Source organism: Xenopus laevis, chromosome 6S, assembly GCF_017654675.1.
Source record: "Xenopus laevis strain J_2021 chromosome 6S, Xenopus_laevis_v10.1, whole genome shotgun sequence".
Classification (NCBI taxonomy): Eukaryota; Metazoa; Chordata; class Amphibia; order Anura; family Pipidae; genus Xenopus; species Xenopus laevis.
The window spans coordinates 27,393,960-27,412,519 of NC_054382.1; the positions used below are offsets into that span (position 1 = coordinate 27,393,960).

At 39.3% G+C, this 18,560-nt stretch overlaps 1 protein-coding gene across 6 annotated transcripts in view; it reads right to left on the reverse strand.

The window, feature by feature from the left end:
* ica1.S (islet cell autoantigen 1 S homeolog) overlaps positions 1-17,748 on the reverse strand; it is a 41,014-nt gene extending 23,266 nt beyond the window's left edge. For 3 of the 6 annotated variants that reach the window (XM_041567135.1, XM_041567134.1, XM_041567133.1), the window contains exons 1-6: positions 17,514-17,748; positions 14,180-14,217; positions 13,032-13,203; positions 8,918-8,990; positions 5,844-5,967; positions 3,583-3,781 (exon numbers count right to left, since the gene is read on the reverse strand). In XM_041567135.1, the coding sequence (XP_041423069.1) occupies positions 3,583-3,781; positions 5,844-5,967; positions 8,918-8,990; positions 13,032-13,203; positions 14,180-14,196 (585 nt within the window). In that variant the 5' untranslated portion in view covers positions 14,197-14,217; positions 17,514-17,748. 6 annotated transcript variants of the gene reach the window in all.
* Positions 17,749-18,560: the final 812 nt, after the last annotated feature.

Below are 18,560 nucleotides of genomic sequence, written 5' to 3' on the forward strand. Positions count from 1 at the left end.
CTCGATCGGGGAAGCCCGTCGGGGGCCCCCATACATGGGCCAATAGGCTGCCGACTCGGTCTGTCGGCAGCTTTTATCGGCCCGTGTATGGCCACCTTTAGGAGAAGGAAGGCTCAGTGTATTAAAGGGTCAGAGCTTCATTTTAGATAAGAAAGTGACTGGTTAAAGCGGCCCTAGAGGGGCAGATTTTATTTCTTGTACAATGAAAGATTGTTCCTTTCAATGTAACAATCTACAAATAACCATTCAAATTAAAAGAAGTAGAGAAAATAAATCAGAAGATGTTCTGGCCATTAATTTCCAGACAGCAATCATACAAAAGTTACGTCAAAGAAACAGTAGTGGCAGTCAATCACTGATATTGTCAGGCAATATATGCAAAGATATTGTTAGCCCACAAAAATCTTCTGACCTGTCCGATCGACTAAAGAAAAGATCACCATGGTACAAAAATTTTGGGATGATTATTCTGAGTTTCGTAAGTTTCGTAAGACTATATCTTTGCTAAAATGGCCAGCTTTAGGCAGCAGGTTTCAGCTACTATCTTAAAAAGGACATCAGTCTCAATGTAGAGAGAGGTATATTGTTTTGGGAGCTGTTAAAAGATGCCTAAAGGTGGCCATACACGGAGAGATCCACTCGTTTGGCGATGTCGCCAAACGAGCGGATCTCTCTCCGATATGCCCACCTTGAGGTGGGCAATATCGGGCTGATCCGATCGTGGGCCCTACAGCCCAACGATCGGATCCTAACTAATGGGAATGGGGGTCAGATCGCGGGACCGCATCAACGAACAGATGTGGCCGCGATCCAACAGGATTTTTTGTCCCATCCGATCGGGAAAGCCCGTCGGGGGGGCCCCATACACGGGCCAATAAGTTGCCAACTTGGTCTGTCGAGAGCTTTTATCGGCCTGTGTATGGCCACCTTTAAGGATTTTAAAATAAAAGGTTTACTTATTCTTTAAATACTTTGCAGCAGAGTAAATGGTTCTAAAGCTCAATCATGCCCAAACCATTTGCAAGGTTTATTTTATAAGAACATTACCATAAATCAACAGTTTTGCATGGGGCAGAAGTCTACAACAACTGGGCATTTGAATGATCTTGAAAGTCTTTCAATACTCATCTGAGCGGCTTCTTCAGTTCCACCAAATAACAGGGGGAATCCTGGCATTTTAAACCCTTAAAGGGGAACTAAAGTCTAAAATAGAAAAAAGCTGGAAATGCTATTTTATATATTTTGTATACTAAAAATGAACTCACTGCATCAGAAGCCTAATTAAACAAATGATTTATGTTTTCAATGTTGGCCGCAGGGGGTCATCATCTTGTTACTTTGTTATACATCTCTGCAAGACCAAGACTCCTGTGGGAGATTGAACAGACACTCCTAGTCCTCATTTCAGCCTTGCTTCTGAGCTAAGATCTCTCTGCAGCTCTGATATAATTTTAAGAGGTAAATTGCTTTCAAAACATTTTTCTTTCTGCATCATTACATGTTTTGAAAAAGTCTCCTTAAAACTATAATCTTGACTATGAATTCGTTAAATGTGACCATGCATTTGCCACTGTTCCCAGGTATGCAATTGTCGTGAAGGCTCCAGAAATTAGATTTAGCTATGAGTAATCCACATCGCTCATATGTGACCTCTAATTCCTTTTCCTACATAATTGAACAGATGAAGAAGGATCTCAAGGGTTCTTATGGATCCTTATGGCACAGTTCCCATTCACAACCATTTTCTCTATGCAGTGCAACACAAACAACTTTTTCTAGAATTATAGGTTTCTCTTTAATCTGTGCAAGGAATCCCAATAGGCTCCTCCAGTTTAATTTCTTGGTAAACTTCACCATCTAGTGTTAAAACATGAGATTGTAGTCACACAAATACTTTTATTTTCAGCAGGTATAGGTTCTTTTATTTGAAATGCTTGGGACCTGAGGTTTTCTAGATAAGGTATTTTTGTAATTTAAGGCTGGTAAAATCCATTTAAATATTAAATAAAACTGATAGGATTATTTTTCCACCATGATGGATCCATGCAGTTTAGTTACCGTGAAATGCAAGGTACTGTTTTATTATTATAGAGCAGTGCTGTCCAACTTCTGTCGTACTGAGGGCCAACATTTTACTGGCCTATGTGTTGGAGGGCCGATAATAGAAGTCAGTGTTGGCCCCTTTTAAACCACACTCATGTTACCACAAGAACTTTTAAGATGATATTCACATTAACGGTGGTAGCACACCAAAAAACCAAATGGTTGGTGCTCACTGCAGGGAAATCCCTCATCACTCATATGTGAAAAATGTAAGTCATGTTAAAACATACCCTTAAATCCATATGCCTCATCCTCCCCTGTGGATAATACAGCAACCTTCAACACATGATTAAACACCTTAGGGGCCCTTAACAACAATTTCCAAATGCTAATAACCCCAAGAACAAACCCCTAACAGGCTTACATCCCACAGGTAGTGTAGGGCAAGCAGAGAATGGCACACACAAGCATAACTGGGCAAGCAGAGAATGGCACACACAAGCAGCACTGGGCAAGCAGAGAATGGCACACACAAGCAGCACTGGGCAAGCAGACAATGGCACTCACAAGCAGCACTGGGCAAGCAGAGAATTGCACACACAAGCAGCACTGGGCAAGCAGACAATGGCACTCACAAGCAGCACTGGGCAAGCAGAGAATTGCACACACAGGGAGGGAAGGCAGAACAGAGCAGGAGACAGGGAAAGCTATCATTCTAATATGTACTACATACAGTGACACAGTGCTGGTGCCTCATTAGCATTTTGTATAAAGTGTGAAGAAGTGAACAATGTGGTAAATTTCAGTCTGGATCTCAGGTGTGAACAGTACAGGGCTGTAGGGGTGTGAACAGTAGAGGTGTCACAAGTGTGAACAGTGCAGGAGGATCACAGGTGTGAACAATACAGGGGGTTAATCTGAATTTGAGGTTTAAACAATGCAGGGGCCAGTTAATCTCTGTAGTGATACCTTTATTACATATGGTAAACAGACACAGCATTTAGGGGGCCACAGAAGGGGACAGTTGGACAGCCCTGTTATAGAGAAAAAGGAAACTTTTTTTTTTTAAAGAAACAGAGCAATTTGCTTAAAAAGTACTATATGGGAGTTTGTCTTCGCAAAATTTGAAGCTCTCTGAATATTGGGGTTCTGGTTATGAGATGCCATGCCTGTAGGTGAAATTCAGTTATCAAAAAAGAAAAACTGTAGAACACTACTACTGTCATAGAAAACTAAACTGCATTGAGCATTCAGCAGTTTCAACTAATATATGCACACAAGTTCGATCCAGATGCTTGCTTCCAGTATATCTAATTGGATGCTATAGAATATTACTGCAGCAGCCAACTACACCTACTATTATATTTCCCTGTTCTTGATCCATCTGCAACACTTACCCAATGACACAAGCTTTCTAGTAGTCACACAAGTCTGCAACGCAGCATGCCAGGTTATGGTTAAATACATTTAGTATTCGGAGCCTGAGCTTTTGACAATGCAACCCTCAGTAAATGAAACTCGATATATACAAAAATGTACCTTTCTGAATTTTTCCATCTGCTTATAGGTATCAGGGTCCAGTTCTTGAGATACATCCTTCATCCAGAGCAACACTCCTCGATATTCAGTCCTAGACTGCTCCATCCTGTTAACTGTCAGCCATGAATCTGAGATAGCTCTGTATCGAAAGGTCTCCACCTCCTGGTGGAGTCTGGATAACGGGCTTCTCAAAGACAGCCTGAAAGTATATACACCATTAGCATCATATACTTAAAGGACAAGGACATTAATCTAAAGAAGTCAGCTAGAAATGTTGTACATTATGGTTTAGACTTCTAGCTTCTAGTGCCAGCCCCAGACAACCAAAGCCTTTTAGTAAAGTAAAAGATCTGTGTCTCCAAAGATGCCCCAGTAGCTCCCCATCTTTTCTGCTGATTCACTGCACATGCTGTGCTGCTGTCAGTTACTGAGTTTAGGGACTCACTCAAAATATAGTACACAGTACACATAGAATAGAAATGTCACACTATAAGGCTGATTAGTAATTAATACAGTATGTATAATTACTACATGGCAGTACAGAAACCAATGCAATTAGCATCAAAATGTAATAATCAGCTCTGTAGCATCAGCTTATATTACAGGCCAACCTAGTTTTCTGCTGGATAATTTGCAACAACCCCTAAGCTTAGCTTCTCAACAGCTGCTCAGAGCCCGCTGAGCATGTGAGTGTCACAGACACTTTCCAAGATGGTGACCCCCTGTGACAAGTTTGAAGTCCTGGATCATTGCTGCTATTGAGATGCTGAAACTTTAGGCTGGTGCAATATAGTCAGTATATAAATATGGCATTTTAGCCCTATTTATTTTAGGGTTTAGTTCTCCTTTAATGCTAGTTTCAAAGGCTGAAAGAGAGCTTATAAACAGGAATGTAATCAAAGGATCAGCAAAAGCACATACAGTAGAACCCCTATTTTATGTTTTTTCAGGGGACCAAAAAAAAAAATGGTGTAAAATCAAGGAAAAGATAACATCAGGGAAATGTATTATGCATAATATATAGATTGGACCACAAACAACAAATGTAAAATGAAGGAAAACGTAAAATCAGGGGATGTTATATTGAGGTTCCACTGTACATTAGAAAAAAGGAGGGGTTTCTTCTATAATAACTTACCCTTGTGGGGTGATCAAAAAAAATACCGGTGGTGGTAGTAAGTGGTAGGGAATCATATTTTCAGCCCTGTGCAAACATAACGTAGCTCTCCCTCCTTTAACATTTGGCCACTGGGCACTCAGGAAGGCATGGATACATTAGATAGAGCATACTGCTCAGCTAGGGTTTAGTTTCCCTTTACTGTGTTATTAAGTTCATTTATTTATCACTCAGGTTGATAACATACAAGCCATTTTGCTGGTGGCACAAGTGAAAAACATAAACAAAAAATATTTTTTTGTAATTAAAACAAGGGGCAGAAGGTCTATTTAACGGAATAGTAACACCCAAAAAATTAAAATGTTTATATTTTCATTAATTTAATGTACTGTTGCCATGCACTGGAAAAACTGGTGCGTTTGCTTCAGAAACTGTACTGTGGTTTATAAAAACAAGTTACTGTGTAGCCATGGGGGCAGCCATTCAAGCACAGGATACACAGTAGATAAGTTCTGAGGAATCATGTTTTATACTATAAAGCTTATCTGTTATCTGCTGTGTATCCCATGCCTTTTTCTCGTTTTTCAGCTTTCAATGGCTGACCCCATGGCTACACAGTAGCTTGTTTATAAACTATAGTAGAGTTTCTGAAGCACACAATTTTTAACAGTGCCTTATGTTTTCATTACTTTAAAATGCTTTCATTTTTTGGTGTTACTGCTCCTTAATAATCTCTCCCCTTTAAACTGCCCAGTGTAGGAGCACCAAAGACAGCATGTTGATATTAGGCTAAAAAGAGTTATGAAAATACAATTTAAAAAATCAAGTAGTAAAACCTTTATCCTAGGCATGTGCAACCATACTGCCCCCTGGCTGCTAAACAACATTTTCCAGCATTTCCTAAATAAAAAAAGATTTGTTTATGCTCCCAAACAGCTACACTTTCTCCTGAGATCTGACAGGCTTTTCCATTAAGCAAACAGTACTCATATTCTGCTTTAACCATTGTCACAGAGCTCCATATCCCACTTCATTAATTTTACCAATTAACAGGTTTGACATGATTAGATGCTGCAGTAAAAGGCAACAGAGTAGGGTCCAAGGGAACAGAACTAAAGAGCAGTGCATACACACAAACTCGCACCTCTGTTGAGAAGAGAAGCACAGAGCCTTCCCAGTCGCCTGCATAATTTTCCCTGCCCTGGTTTTATCCTGAGATCCTTGTGAGCGAAGGAATTTTCCCAATTCATTTTCTTCTTGCGATAAGACTGTGGGGGAGAAAAGACTTATGAATAAGCAAAACTAAATGCCTTCATTCATTCATTGGTGCTTTAAAAATCAACAAAACTTACAGAGAGGTTACACCATCCCACATATATGTGGAAAAAAGCACACACTATACACAATGTGATATAGTTATACACACACACATATTATATATATATATATATATATATATATATATATATATATATATATATATATATATATATATATATATATATATATATATATATATATATATATATATATATATATATATATATATATATATATATATATATATATATATATATATAAAAAACGAAAAAGGTCTCTCGCACACCTTCAAAAACTACCAGGAACCAGGTGCTGCTGTTGTGTCCATTATGTAGAAATCCAATTGTAGTTAACAGCGCACACTGGAATTTTTTAAAAGGATTAATTTATTTATCAAATGTTAAAATTCACATGTATCGACCTCGATACATGTGAATTTTAACATTTGATAAATAAATTAATCCTTTTAAAAAATTCCAGTGTGCGCTGTTAACTACAATTGGATTTCTATATATTTCTATATATATATATATAGGGAAAGGTGGGTACAAGCTGCACACCTTCAAATAAACAAAAATACCTGGGTGCTCTGGTTAAAAAATAAACAGAAAATGCACATGGTGCCGGCACTCACAGGGTTTGCATGAAAAACTCAAACATTCGATATATTGAAATAAAGGAAAAAGGTTTGAATGGATTTAATAAACCTTTTTCCTTTATTTCAATATATCGAATGTTTGAGTTTTTCATGCAAACCCTGTGAGTGCCGGCACCACGTGCATTTTATATATATATATATATATATATATATATATATATATATATATATATATATATATATATATATATATATACACAGATGCAGAAGGTTGCAGTGTTTCTTTAAAGGAGAAGAAAGCTACCAAAGCAGCTTATTGCCAATAGATTAGCCACAATAGTACAAGATATAAAACCATTTATTCTGCCGAATGCTTTACCATAGCTTGGTGTGACATCACTTCCTGCCTGCTCACTCATATCTCCGAGGGAAGGAGGAAAAAGAGAGGGAACGAGGAGCAAACTGAGCATGCTCAAGCCCTAGCCCTGGAGGTTTATGCTGAAAACAGGAAGTCTGATACAGAAGCCCATGTGTACACAATAGAAGGAAAGACATGGTGTTTCTTTTGACAGAGAAATCAGAGCAGCATTACTTTTTGGGTTTACTGGTGTATTCATATAGACCTTTCTGATAAAGCTTACTTAATTTTAGTCTTTCCTTCTCCTTTACAGTAATGGCCCATAAGAGAAAGAACTTGGGCTTCTCTAGAAAATATAATTTTGTATATTATATAGTATAGGCATGCATACTGATTTACTAATGAGAATGAGTACAAGGTACAAAGTAAGAAGAAAAACAGACACAAACCATCATGTTATTGCACTTTAAGACCCTGCTCCTAGCACCCCTAGAAAGATGACCAGTGCATATATATATATTTCTCTCTCTCTCTCAAGGCCACTGGTTCTAACACACTCCATACACTGACACACACATACAGGGGTCTTGACAAAGGTCAAGGCAAAGACCAAAACGTTGACCAGTTCTTTTAATGTAATTAATAAAGTATTTATTTTTAACCTTTCTATTAATCCAAGTGTGCACCGATTTTCACGGACTTGTTATATATATGTGTGTGAAACCTTGCAATGCTACACACAGGTACAGAAAGTCATAAGTGGGCCATGGGTGCATGCTAGGTAACTCCTAATTTTCACGTCTTTCAGGAGGTGTAACCCAGAAACATTGGGAGGAAAACGGTTACAAGGTGCACAGCAATAAGGCCCATGAGCAGGGTGAAAGCGGTAAGTGCACTGGCTCTAAGGGACACAACTGTTTGCCTGTTAAAACTTGTACCCCAGCTCATGAAAATGGGTCTTATGAGTTAAGTTTATAGGGCTTAAAGGTGAACTATCGTGAAAATCAAAATATAATATTAACTTTCTCATACTGAAGTAAGAAGCTTAGTAAATACAATCAATTAAAATTCTGTACTGTTTCTGAAATAATCAATTAACTTTTACTCTCTCAGCATCTGTTTGTCTTCATTTTGTCTTCTTGCAGCAGTTGGGTGTCAGATATTCATTGACAGTTAGATCCAATATATGCTATAGGGTAGGGCTTCCTTTCCTAGCAGATGTATTAGAGTTCATTCGAATAACTGAACAACATCTAACAAAATAACTGCCTTTTGCACAAATCCTGCATGTAGAGAGACAGGATGTCTGGTGATTTTAATAGAGTGAGCTCTAATACATCTTCTAGGCAAAATGAGTCCCCTATAAGATATATTGGATCATTCATCCGACACCCAAATCCTGAATGAAGACAGAATGAGGAGAAATAGATGCTGAGAGAGGAATAGTGAAGGTAACTTGATTATTTCAGAAACAGTACATAATTTTTTATTAATTGTATTTAGAAAGTTAGCTGAAGCCAATATTACATTTTCATAGCTGAAAAATAAAAGCAGAACAAAGACAGCCCCCCTCAATACAGTGGTTGCTTGTTTTTGCTTTTAACTGTTTAACTACACATGCTACATTTGACAAAACATAAACTTGGGGTTTTGACTGTTTATATCAATCTGTGCGACACACCTATGCATGACTCACATATAGAATTCTTCTTCCCACTTGTACTGTAACTAAATGTGATTCTTATATTTGCCAAAGGATGTGAACTTAATAGAAAATCTCAATGCTCAGGGAGCCACAATTGTACTGACAGGCAATTTACTTCTTGTTTTAACCTTGCCTCCATTCCACTGCACCTATATATAGGTCAGTTAGCAGCTATAAGCAAACCATAATTCATACAAACATAATACATAGCAATACAACTTAGGTGTCTCAACTTACAGCAGATGCGTTTCTGATACTGCTCAATCACTTTCAGTAACTCCATGCATGTCCTCTGAATTGAATGAAAAAGCTACAGAGAAAAAGAATGATAAAACACAGTTACCCTTCCTTGAAATCAACTATTTAAAAAACAAAGCCCTGCTCTGCTAAATGAAGATTACTTGCTTCACGTCTGCAAACAGGAAGCATCACAAAAGAGTAGGCTTAGAGTAATGGGATGCTGAGAGTTTTATGGATTAAGAAAGGGTTTGTTCCAGTTACTTGAATCCTGAACTATAACAACAATAACATGGGCCTGATTTTTAAAGGGGTGGTTCACCTTTAAGTTAACATTTAATATGTAACAGAATGGCCAATTCTAAGCAACTAAGAACTCGGTCTGTTAATTGGCTCATGTGACCTAACAAGTATGGTTTGTTGGTATGTTTGTGTGCACAGTGAATCGTGCGATCCCAGGGGGCGGCCCTTATTTTTTAATATGGCAATTTTCTATTTATGATTACCCAATGGCACATACTACTAGAAAAGTATATTATTATGAAAATGGTTTATTTACATGAAGCAGGATTTTACATATGAGCTGTTTTTATAGAGACCTACTTTGTTTGGGGGTATAGCTTTCCTTTAAGTGTGCAGCCACCAACTAAACCTTGCGCCAGGCTTGAAACAGGCACAGCCCTAAATCCCAAGAAGCAGCACTAGCCCACTGTATTTGGTAAGCGATTAGTCAAGGGGGGGTGCCTAAAAGTGGCCATAGACCCCGATATGCCCACATTGAAGTGGGTGATAGGCTGATCTGATTGGATCATAATGCATCCGATATGGGCGGTCAGATCGCATGACTGCATACATGCACAGATGCGCCACAATCTGACGGGATTTTTTAACCTGCCCGATCGACATCTGGCCAACTGTCAGCTAGATATCGATCGGGAAAGCCCGTCGGATTGCCCCACACACGGGCCAATAAGCTGCCGACTCTGTCTGTCGTCAGCTTTTATCGGCCCGTGTATGAGGGGCCTTAACGATTTAGCTTTATTTGTCCTTTAACAGGGATCTTACTCTCTCCCCATATCAAAATAATTGACACCAATCTCCTGAACACTATTACAATTTCCACTGATTTTGTATTTATAGTTTTGTACATTAAGTACAAAGTATGTTAAGGAATTATTACCAATGTTATGTATCTTTCATTTGAAGCCATTATTTGAAAAAACAATAACACCAAAAAAGAAGTGTTTAAAAGGATTGGCAATATAATGTACTGTTGTGTTGCACTGATAAAATGGGTGTGTTTGCTTCAGAAACACAACTAAAGTTTATATGAACAAGCTGCTGTGTAGGCATGGGGCAGCCATTCAAGCACAGGATAAAAAGTAGATAACAGATAGGTTAGAAAAACAAAAGGAAAAAAAAGGCTTTTTTTTCTTTTTTCTTGCCCCTAATAAAGACCTTGTTGGTCGAAACGCGTAGGGCCACTACTTGGGGCCATTGTTTGATTCATTTTTTGTAACCTTTATGTAAAATAAATTAACTTTTTTCTGAGCGTGCGATCCTCATTTTTTGTAGTTTAAACCCCCCAGGCCAGAGTTCCTATTCGTCTGCTTAGATGACGGTGTCTCTCATACTGTCCTTCTGTGTAATAAATATTTTTATTGATCAATAAGAAACATACCTAATTAACTAAATAAATAAGTGAACATTGTGGTGTCCTGTTTTCTTGTGGCATGGTTGGAGTACCTTGCAAGCTAATATTGTCCATTATAAACAGAGAGCCTGATCCATACAGCTACGGGGTGGGAGTACAGTTGTCCAGGGTTCCCAGACCTGTCCAAATTTTCAGATTTTTTTGTTTTTTGTAAATGCCATAAATTGTTCTATAGCCATTATTTCCTTTACCTTAGTTCTGACTATTGCTCAAGTTTGGGGTATAGGGCCCCTCCAGTAACGGGCAAAGACCATTCTAGATGCTGTGCAAATTTTGAGGGCTGAGACGCACTATAGATGTGGTCTGGGGAAAACATATTGAGCAGTGCTATTTTAGGGCATGGTTTCAGGGGGAGGTGCTTATGCCAGCTATCTCCCAAAACGTAAGAGCCCATAGTCTCTTTACATCTGCGCAATCCCACCACATATTTCTTGTAGTATTTTAACACTTAAAAGGTTCAATTAGACTCAGCTGCCATTGGAGAGATTTGCGAAGAAAAGACTAGAGAGAGAATCCTAAAACCGTGGGCACACAGAGTGTTAGCTCTGCTGCCGTCCAGGAGAGTCAACGCTCTATTTGCCTATGGTTTAAAGGGAAACCATCATGAAAAATTAATATAAGCTTTTGCATACTAAAATAAGAAACTTTGTAAATACAATCAATTAAATAGTATGCATAGTTTCTCTCTCAGCATCTGTTTCTCTTCATTGTCTCTTCATGCAGCAGTTGGGTGCCAGATATTCATTGACAGTTAGATCCAATATATGCTATAGGGTGGGGCTTCCTTTCCAGATGTATTAGAGTTCATTCTAATAACTGATTCCAGTACAAACAAAATCTAACAAAATAACTGCCTTTTGCACAAATCCTGCATGTAGAGAGACATGGTGTCTGGTGATTTTAATAGTGAACTCTAATACATCTTCTTGGCAAAAAAAAAAAACCGTTATAAGATATATTGGATCTAAATGTCTGACACCCAAATGCTGCATGAAGAGACAATAAAGAGAAACAGGTGCTGAGAGAAGAATAGTGAAGAGTAACTTAATTATTTCAGAAACAGTACAGAATTTTTAATTGATTGGATTTAGAAAGTTTCTGTATTTCAGTATGCTGAAGCTTATATTAAATTTCCATTTTCGCAATAGTTCCCCTTTAAGAATCTGGTACAGCTGTGGTTCAAACCTGGAGGAAAATCATTAACAAGCTTAACAGAGCTGCATGTTTGCTTTTCTGTTGATATCGGTAAGGAACCAATCAGCAAGTAATGAAGCTGCTTTATGGGAAGAACAGCCAGCCTGCTCACTTCTTGCTAACAAATGGCGCTTCCAGTACCAATGTGGTTATAACTACTGGTGTTCTGGACAGTGCTGTCCACAGCAAGAAGAAAATAGCTTGAGAGAAAGGGTAAATACATAAGAGAAAATGTTAAGGGAAAATAAATGTTTTAAATGAACTTGACTGGAATTATGGAGAGCAGGGAAGTGTTTTTACAAGCACAAGATTGTGTCTTTTCATTGTGTAATTCTGTAGCATAACTGACCAGGAATCAGAAGTTCAGGGTAAAATGTAATTTGTGTGAGGATTTCAGATTTTTTTTGCAGGAAAATAAATGTATCCAGTCAAAATGCTGCAATTTGTCATGCAGTATCTTTGGTTTAACTTACAATGAGGTTGAAGTTGCAACAGGCCTTTCGGGGGGGGGGGGTAAAGGCTGTCTGCACAGAAACTAGAATGTATGTTACACAGTCATCCTAATTAGATTTATGGTTGTATACAAGGCAGGATTGAAGATTTTTGTACATGCTTTTCAATGTGCCTAAATATTGATCTAAAGGAGAAACAAACCCTTTACCAGAAAAAAAACCCTACCCCCCCACCCCACATAGAACCCCCTCCCTTCTCCCCCCCCAGCCTAGCTCCCCCCAGGGAAATGCCCCTAACATTTTACTTACCCCTCAGTGCAGATTCAGGGATCGCAGTTCATCGCAGCAATCTTCCGGGTCATTCTTACGGCGATTCTGCAATTTCCGTGCATTTCGGCCCATGCACCACTTCGCCGGTCTCCGTCTCAACTTACTGAAGACCCGGCAGATGGCTGTGGTAAACTGCGATCCCTGAATCTGCACCGAGGGGTAAGTAAAAAGTTAGGGGCATTTCCCTGGGGGGCAGCTAGGCTGGGGAGGAGAGAGAGGGTCTACGTGGGGTGGGGGTAGGGTTTTTTTGGTAAAGGGTTTGCTTCTCCTTTAAGCACACTCAGCACTGCAGAAGTTCCTGATAAATACCCGTTTGCCTGATCCCGACCAGAAACTCTGTGCAAGATGGGTAGTCTTTCATACATTACCAGAGATGGACTTGTGGCTACTAATATTCTTTACTATGCATTAAGCCAATACCAACCTCTAGTTTAGCATCTAGATCTGAATCAGAAGCGACGACATGCTCATCTTCTTTCTTCCCAGTGACTTTTATCAAAGTCTGCTTTGTCTTCCAGTACTTCTGCTGCATCTTATTTACTACTGACTTGTCTTGGCTTTGTGCATATTGGTCATAAAACTCCCGTGAGTAATGGCTATACAAGAAAACCACAAAACAAGATCATTAACATTTAAACTGATTGCGTTAGTTAAAGGGATAGTATATACAGGTATGGGACCGGTTATCCAGAATGCTCGGGACATGGGGTTTTCCACATAATAGATCTTTCTGTAATTTGGATCTTCATACCTTAAGTCTACTAGAAAATCATGTAAACATTAAATACATCCGATAGGATGGTTTTGCTTCCAATAAGGATTAATTACATCTTAGCTGGGATCAAGTACAAGCTACTGTTTTATTATTAGAGAAAGGAAATAATTAAAAAAAAAATGATTATTTTGATAAAGTGGAGTCTATAGGAGGCGGCCCCTCCGTAATTCGGAGCTTTCTGGATAACAGATCCCATACCTGTACTGTAATCTTCATGCTTTTAGTGCAGAAATTGAGATATCAGGTATAGAATCAAAGTGTTTCCTTTTAACTTCGTAACTATCTGGGAAATCAAGGATAGTATTTGTGGTGGTGAATAAAACCTACTGATCTGCCCAGGATCTATTTAATTTACTTTCATGGGAAGTACAGTGGGCCTGCTGGCTTTTTAAGTTCTTATCACATGCGATGGCCAATCCATGTCACATTTTAGTAAATAGGAAGTGATCCCAGACAGCTAGAGGGATTTTCTTTCACTAGTCAAAATGCTGCATGAGCCATAGCCTGTAGCGAATCTCAGAGACAGTAAAAGTGTTTAAAAGTCCATGTATAAAAAAAAAAAATATGAATCCCACCCTCCAGGGTGTATTAAGTTAATAAGATGTTCTAATGCCTTTGCAAACATTGCATGGACTTCAGTACAGGCAAGCCTGTGCCTTCTCTTTTTTGAGTTTAATGTAGTAAAAATGTATTTGTACAATAAAAATATTGATTAAAAAAAACTGTTGGAAACTACAAAAAATGAGAATAAAAATGCAGTAATGCAACATCACGGATGGGTTTAAGACTGTACTCACTAATTGTGGCCGTCCATGTCTGAGGATCTGGCAGACACCTATATAAAAAGGAAAGGAATTAATCAAGTACATAGGATTCATGGAATACCATTATTTTGTACATTGCAATGGTAAGCAGAATATTTGCTTTTATACAGGAGAACCTTTAAAAAAAAATTGCCAGGAGACTAATCTCCCATAATTTGAGCCTGTGCCCTGTCCCTTACATTTGTCAGGGGCTACTTCTATTAAAGGGGTGGATCAGCTTTAAGTTAACTTTTAGTATGTTATAGAATGGCCAGTTCTATTTTAAACTTTTCAATCAGTCTCCATTATTTATTTGTTATAGTTTTTTAATTATTTGCCCTTTTCTTCTAACTCTTTACAGCTTTCAAATGGGAGGTCACTGACCCCCTTCTAAAAAACAAATGCTCTGTAAAGCCACACATTTATTGTTATTGCTACTTTTTACTCCTCATCTTTCTATTCAGGCCCTCTCCTATTCATATTCCTGTCTTTTATTCAAATCAATGCATGGTTGCTAGAGTAATTGGGAGCCTAGGAACCAGATAGCTGAAATAACTGGAGAGCTGCTGAATAAAAAGCTATTAAACCCATAAAATCACAAATAAAAAATTAAAACCAATTGCAAATTGTCTCAGAATATCACTCTCTACATCGTAGTAAAAGTTCACTCAAAGGTGGACAACCCCTTTAAAATGCTACAGTTAATCCACCCCAAGTCTCTACTGACAAGTCTATCTATTGTCACACTACTATCTGTGCCCTGTGTGGATTATGTGCACCATGGAGGAAGGATGTCTTTGAATAGTTTAACATCATTATTTCCCAGTGATCTCATCAAGCGTAGACAATCACATGCTGAATTATTGCTGAAATTACAATCCCTTCTTTCTGTTTACAATATAAAGGCTCTATCTTTGAGCAGTTGAAAGGGTTCCATTAAGCAAACAACTGGGAGTAACATGATAGTGTTTGTGCCCGGTAGCATGATATACGGGCGCCAACTATGAAACAGGAATTTTTTTTTGAGAATCCAACATTATCCCCTCCTGATATGTAAATTACATCAATGACCTAAAAGTATGTGCTCATCAAGTACAGGTATGGGGCCGGTTATCCAGAAAGCTTGGGACCTGGGGGTTTATAGATAATGTATCTTTGCACAATTTGGATCTTCATACCTTAAGTCTACTAAAAAGTCATGTAAACATTAAATAAACTCAATAGGCTGGTGTTGCTTCCAATAAGGATTAATTATATTTCTGTTTGGATCAAATACAAGGTACTGTTTTATTATTACAGAGAAAAAGGAAATCATTTTTAAAATTTAGATTATTTGAATAAAATGGAGTCAATGGGAGATGGCCTTTCCATAATTCAGAGCTTTCTGGATAACAGGTTTCCAGATAATGGATCCAATACCTGTATAACCTTTTGCTAAACTTTGCAAGTGGTAACACATACAAGAAATTAAGGGTTTAACCATATCTACAAGCAGACCGTGGCTAAGCAATATACACCACAATATGTCTATTGAATGGAAAGCTCCTGAAGCATCTAGTTTTAGAGCAAACACAGGCAACGAATTACAATGGGATAATCAAAATGAAAGCAACTTCCCAGAACAGTAGCAATATAGACTAAAAATAATGTGGAATAAACAAAAGAAACCCATTGAATCCCCTGGCAATAGCAACATTAATTTAGATGGGCATACTCTATAGAATTTACTTTCACTTCTCTACTTTTAGTATTGTGTATATTCCTTCTTGTATAACCTTACCTATATGCAGAACCTGTAAAGCAAGTCTACCTATCTGACAAAAAAAAAAAAAGCATACACAGTCTCTTATTCAAATTAGATGGGGTCAGCGACCCCCATTTGAAAAGCTGGAAAGAGTCAGAAGAAATAAAATCTTTTTATAAACTATAAAAAATAAATAATGAAGACCAATATCAAAGTTGCATAGAACTTTTTTTTTGTAGCTGTGACAAGTAGCTGCTACTAGTAGCTCTGTGTGTCTTCATCATTGTTGTGAGTCTTAATTGCAGCACAAGGCAAAAAGGGAACTTTTTGATATTCTTTTGCCCTACAACTAAGAAAAATAGCACACTACAATTTGGGGATCCCACACAAAAACTGACACAGTGTGACAGAGGAGTCTTTTGCTTCATATATGGTACGATCTGGAGTCAGTTTGATAGAATATCCACATGTCAGGCGCAGCAATAAGTGCACCAGAGCAAGCAGCCTCTGGGGCTGGTATTATGGGAGGGATGAGCAATTTTTTGATGTAAATATAATGTATGCTTGTTGAACTACGGACATAAAAATTCTGGTCTGCTGATATTTTGCACTATTTTCCACTAACATGTTTATGGGACATCTTTAGCCCTAGAGCAGGCGTGTCAAACTCAAATACACGTTGAGCCAAAATTCATTAATTTATTAAAAGAGGTGTTTAATAAATTGCGACCCCCCCCACAAGTGGTTAACCCTTTCCTTCTCCTTTAAACGGAGAATATTCTAATATAATAGACTCCATTTACAAATGTGAACACACTCACATTGGTATTTTTGCCACATCTACTTATGGTATGTTACAGGAAAAGGCTGAGTGTAGCTGAGTCACTTAAACTACCCTCCCGGCTATAGAGAAAAACAAACTGCTGACTATTGAACAGAAGACTTGGGTTACACCTGTCACATGGGCTGGCTCAGGGAAGTACAGACACTCTACATGAACTCCTTCATCCCAGTGTTTCCAAAATGATAGGCAGTTTTGCATATGGCATATCAGAGTTAAGCCCAGGTATATCCACCCTGTGAACCTCCAGATACCTCTTGTCTATGGCTGGCTGTCCAGGGGTGCTGCAGCTAAACCCCACCTGCAGGGCCACAAAATGGACACTCCTGCTTTGATTCCATATATCATATTAAAACAGGTTAAAATGAAAGTCACAGGCCAGAGATGGAGCCATCACGATTAATAGGGAGTCCCAACTGCCACCCCTGTGACACCTTTCCCTTATATGCCATAGCCTATCACCCACCATGTTAAAGGGCCCAATGCAGTGGCATGACACATACATGGTACAATTGCAGCACAGCATGGAGGCCTAAACACTGTGTGTGTGTGTTCTTATCACGTGAGACACAGCTATATATGCCAGCTACAGGGCTAAGCATCCCTCAGCCATACAGAAGAGACACCTGTGTTACCTCGCCCTTGCCAAGACATATGGGCTGACGCGGAAGGGTCGGTGGGTAAGAAGAGAGGGAGCCTGTGATAAGGAAATGGTACACACACAGCAACTGACACGCAAGTACCTGGGATGCAGCAAACGCGACTGATTCAATGGCTGCCTTTCGAGCACCGATCCCAGGGCCTGTGGATGGGGGGAGGCTGTGATGGTGTATCCCATGCAACGTCAGCCGAGCACCAGGATCTCCCTCCTCCTCCTCCTACTATTATTATTCTCCCCTCCTCCGACTCAACTCCTTCCCTACAGCTCCTGCTTCAAAGTCACCAAACCTGCACAACCTGATCGTAGATGCAGAGAGGCGGGGCCAGGGCCGGAGAGACGAGTCCATTTGAGGGGGGGGGGGGTTCAGGGAAGCGGGACTGCCACAGAGAGGAAGCGACAGGGCACAGAATGATGAGGGTTGCACAGGGACACATATCACGGTGTATACCTTACTACCTCAGTTAGGAGCCGAGTGCTGCTGTGTACACACTCAGGGTCGCCATTAGAAATGACGGGGCTATACAATAACATAGTCAATATATTTAAAGGACCAGTAACATCAAAAAAACTATTTTTAAAAATTCGTTAGTATACATCAAAAAATAAACACCAAGACAAACGAAGCTTTAAAATGACAAAGCCTTTATTAAGAAATAACACAGAAAATCCACTTCCGCTCCTCTTCAGAAAAGGCGACAGGGCGGCGATCCATCCTGCGGCGCTCTATTTCTCCTCCCTGGCTAGCTCCGATATTCTTCTGACAGCTGTGAAGCGAGGTGAAGCTGCGGATCAAGACACTGTGGGACCGACACATGAAGACCTTGCTGCTGTACAAGAAACACCCACGGGAGAACGTCTGGTGCGCGGGCACTAGGGTTGCCACCTGGCCGGTATTTTACCGGCCTGGCCGGTAAAAATGATGGCCGACCCCAATGTTATTAATAGGGAAAAAAGATCGATTTATAGGAAGGCCGGTATTTTTTTCTAGAAAAGGTGGCAACCCTAGCGGGCACCTGCAACACTGTAGGTAGATCACAGGCAGCCAAGGTCAGACACGCGGGCCCGGGAGCAGTACTAGTGGCCCCTCTGGCCGCATCCCTCTCTGTGGAACCAAACAGTGGGCTGAGTG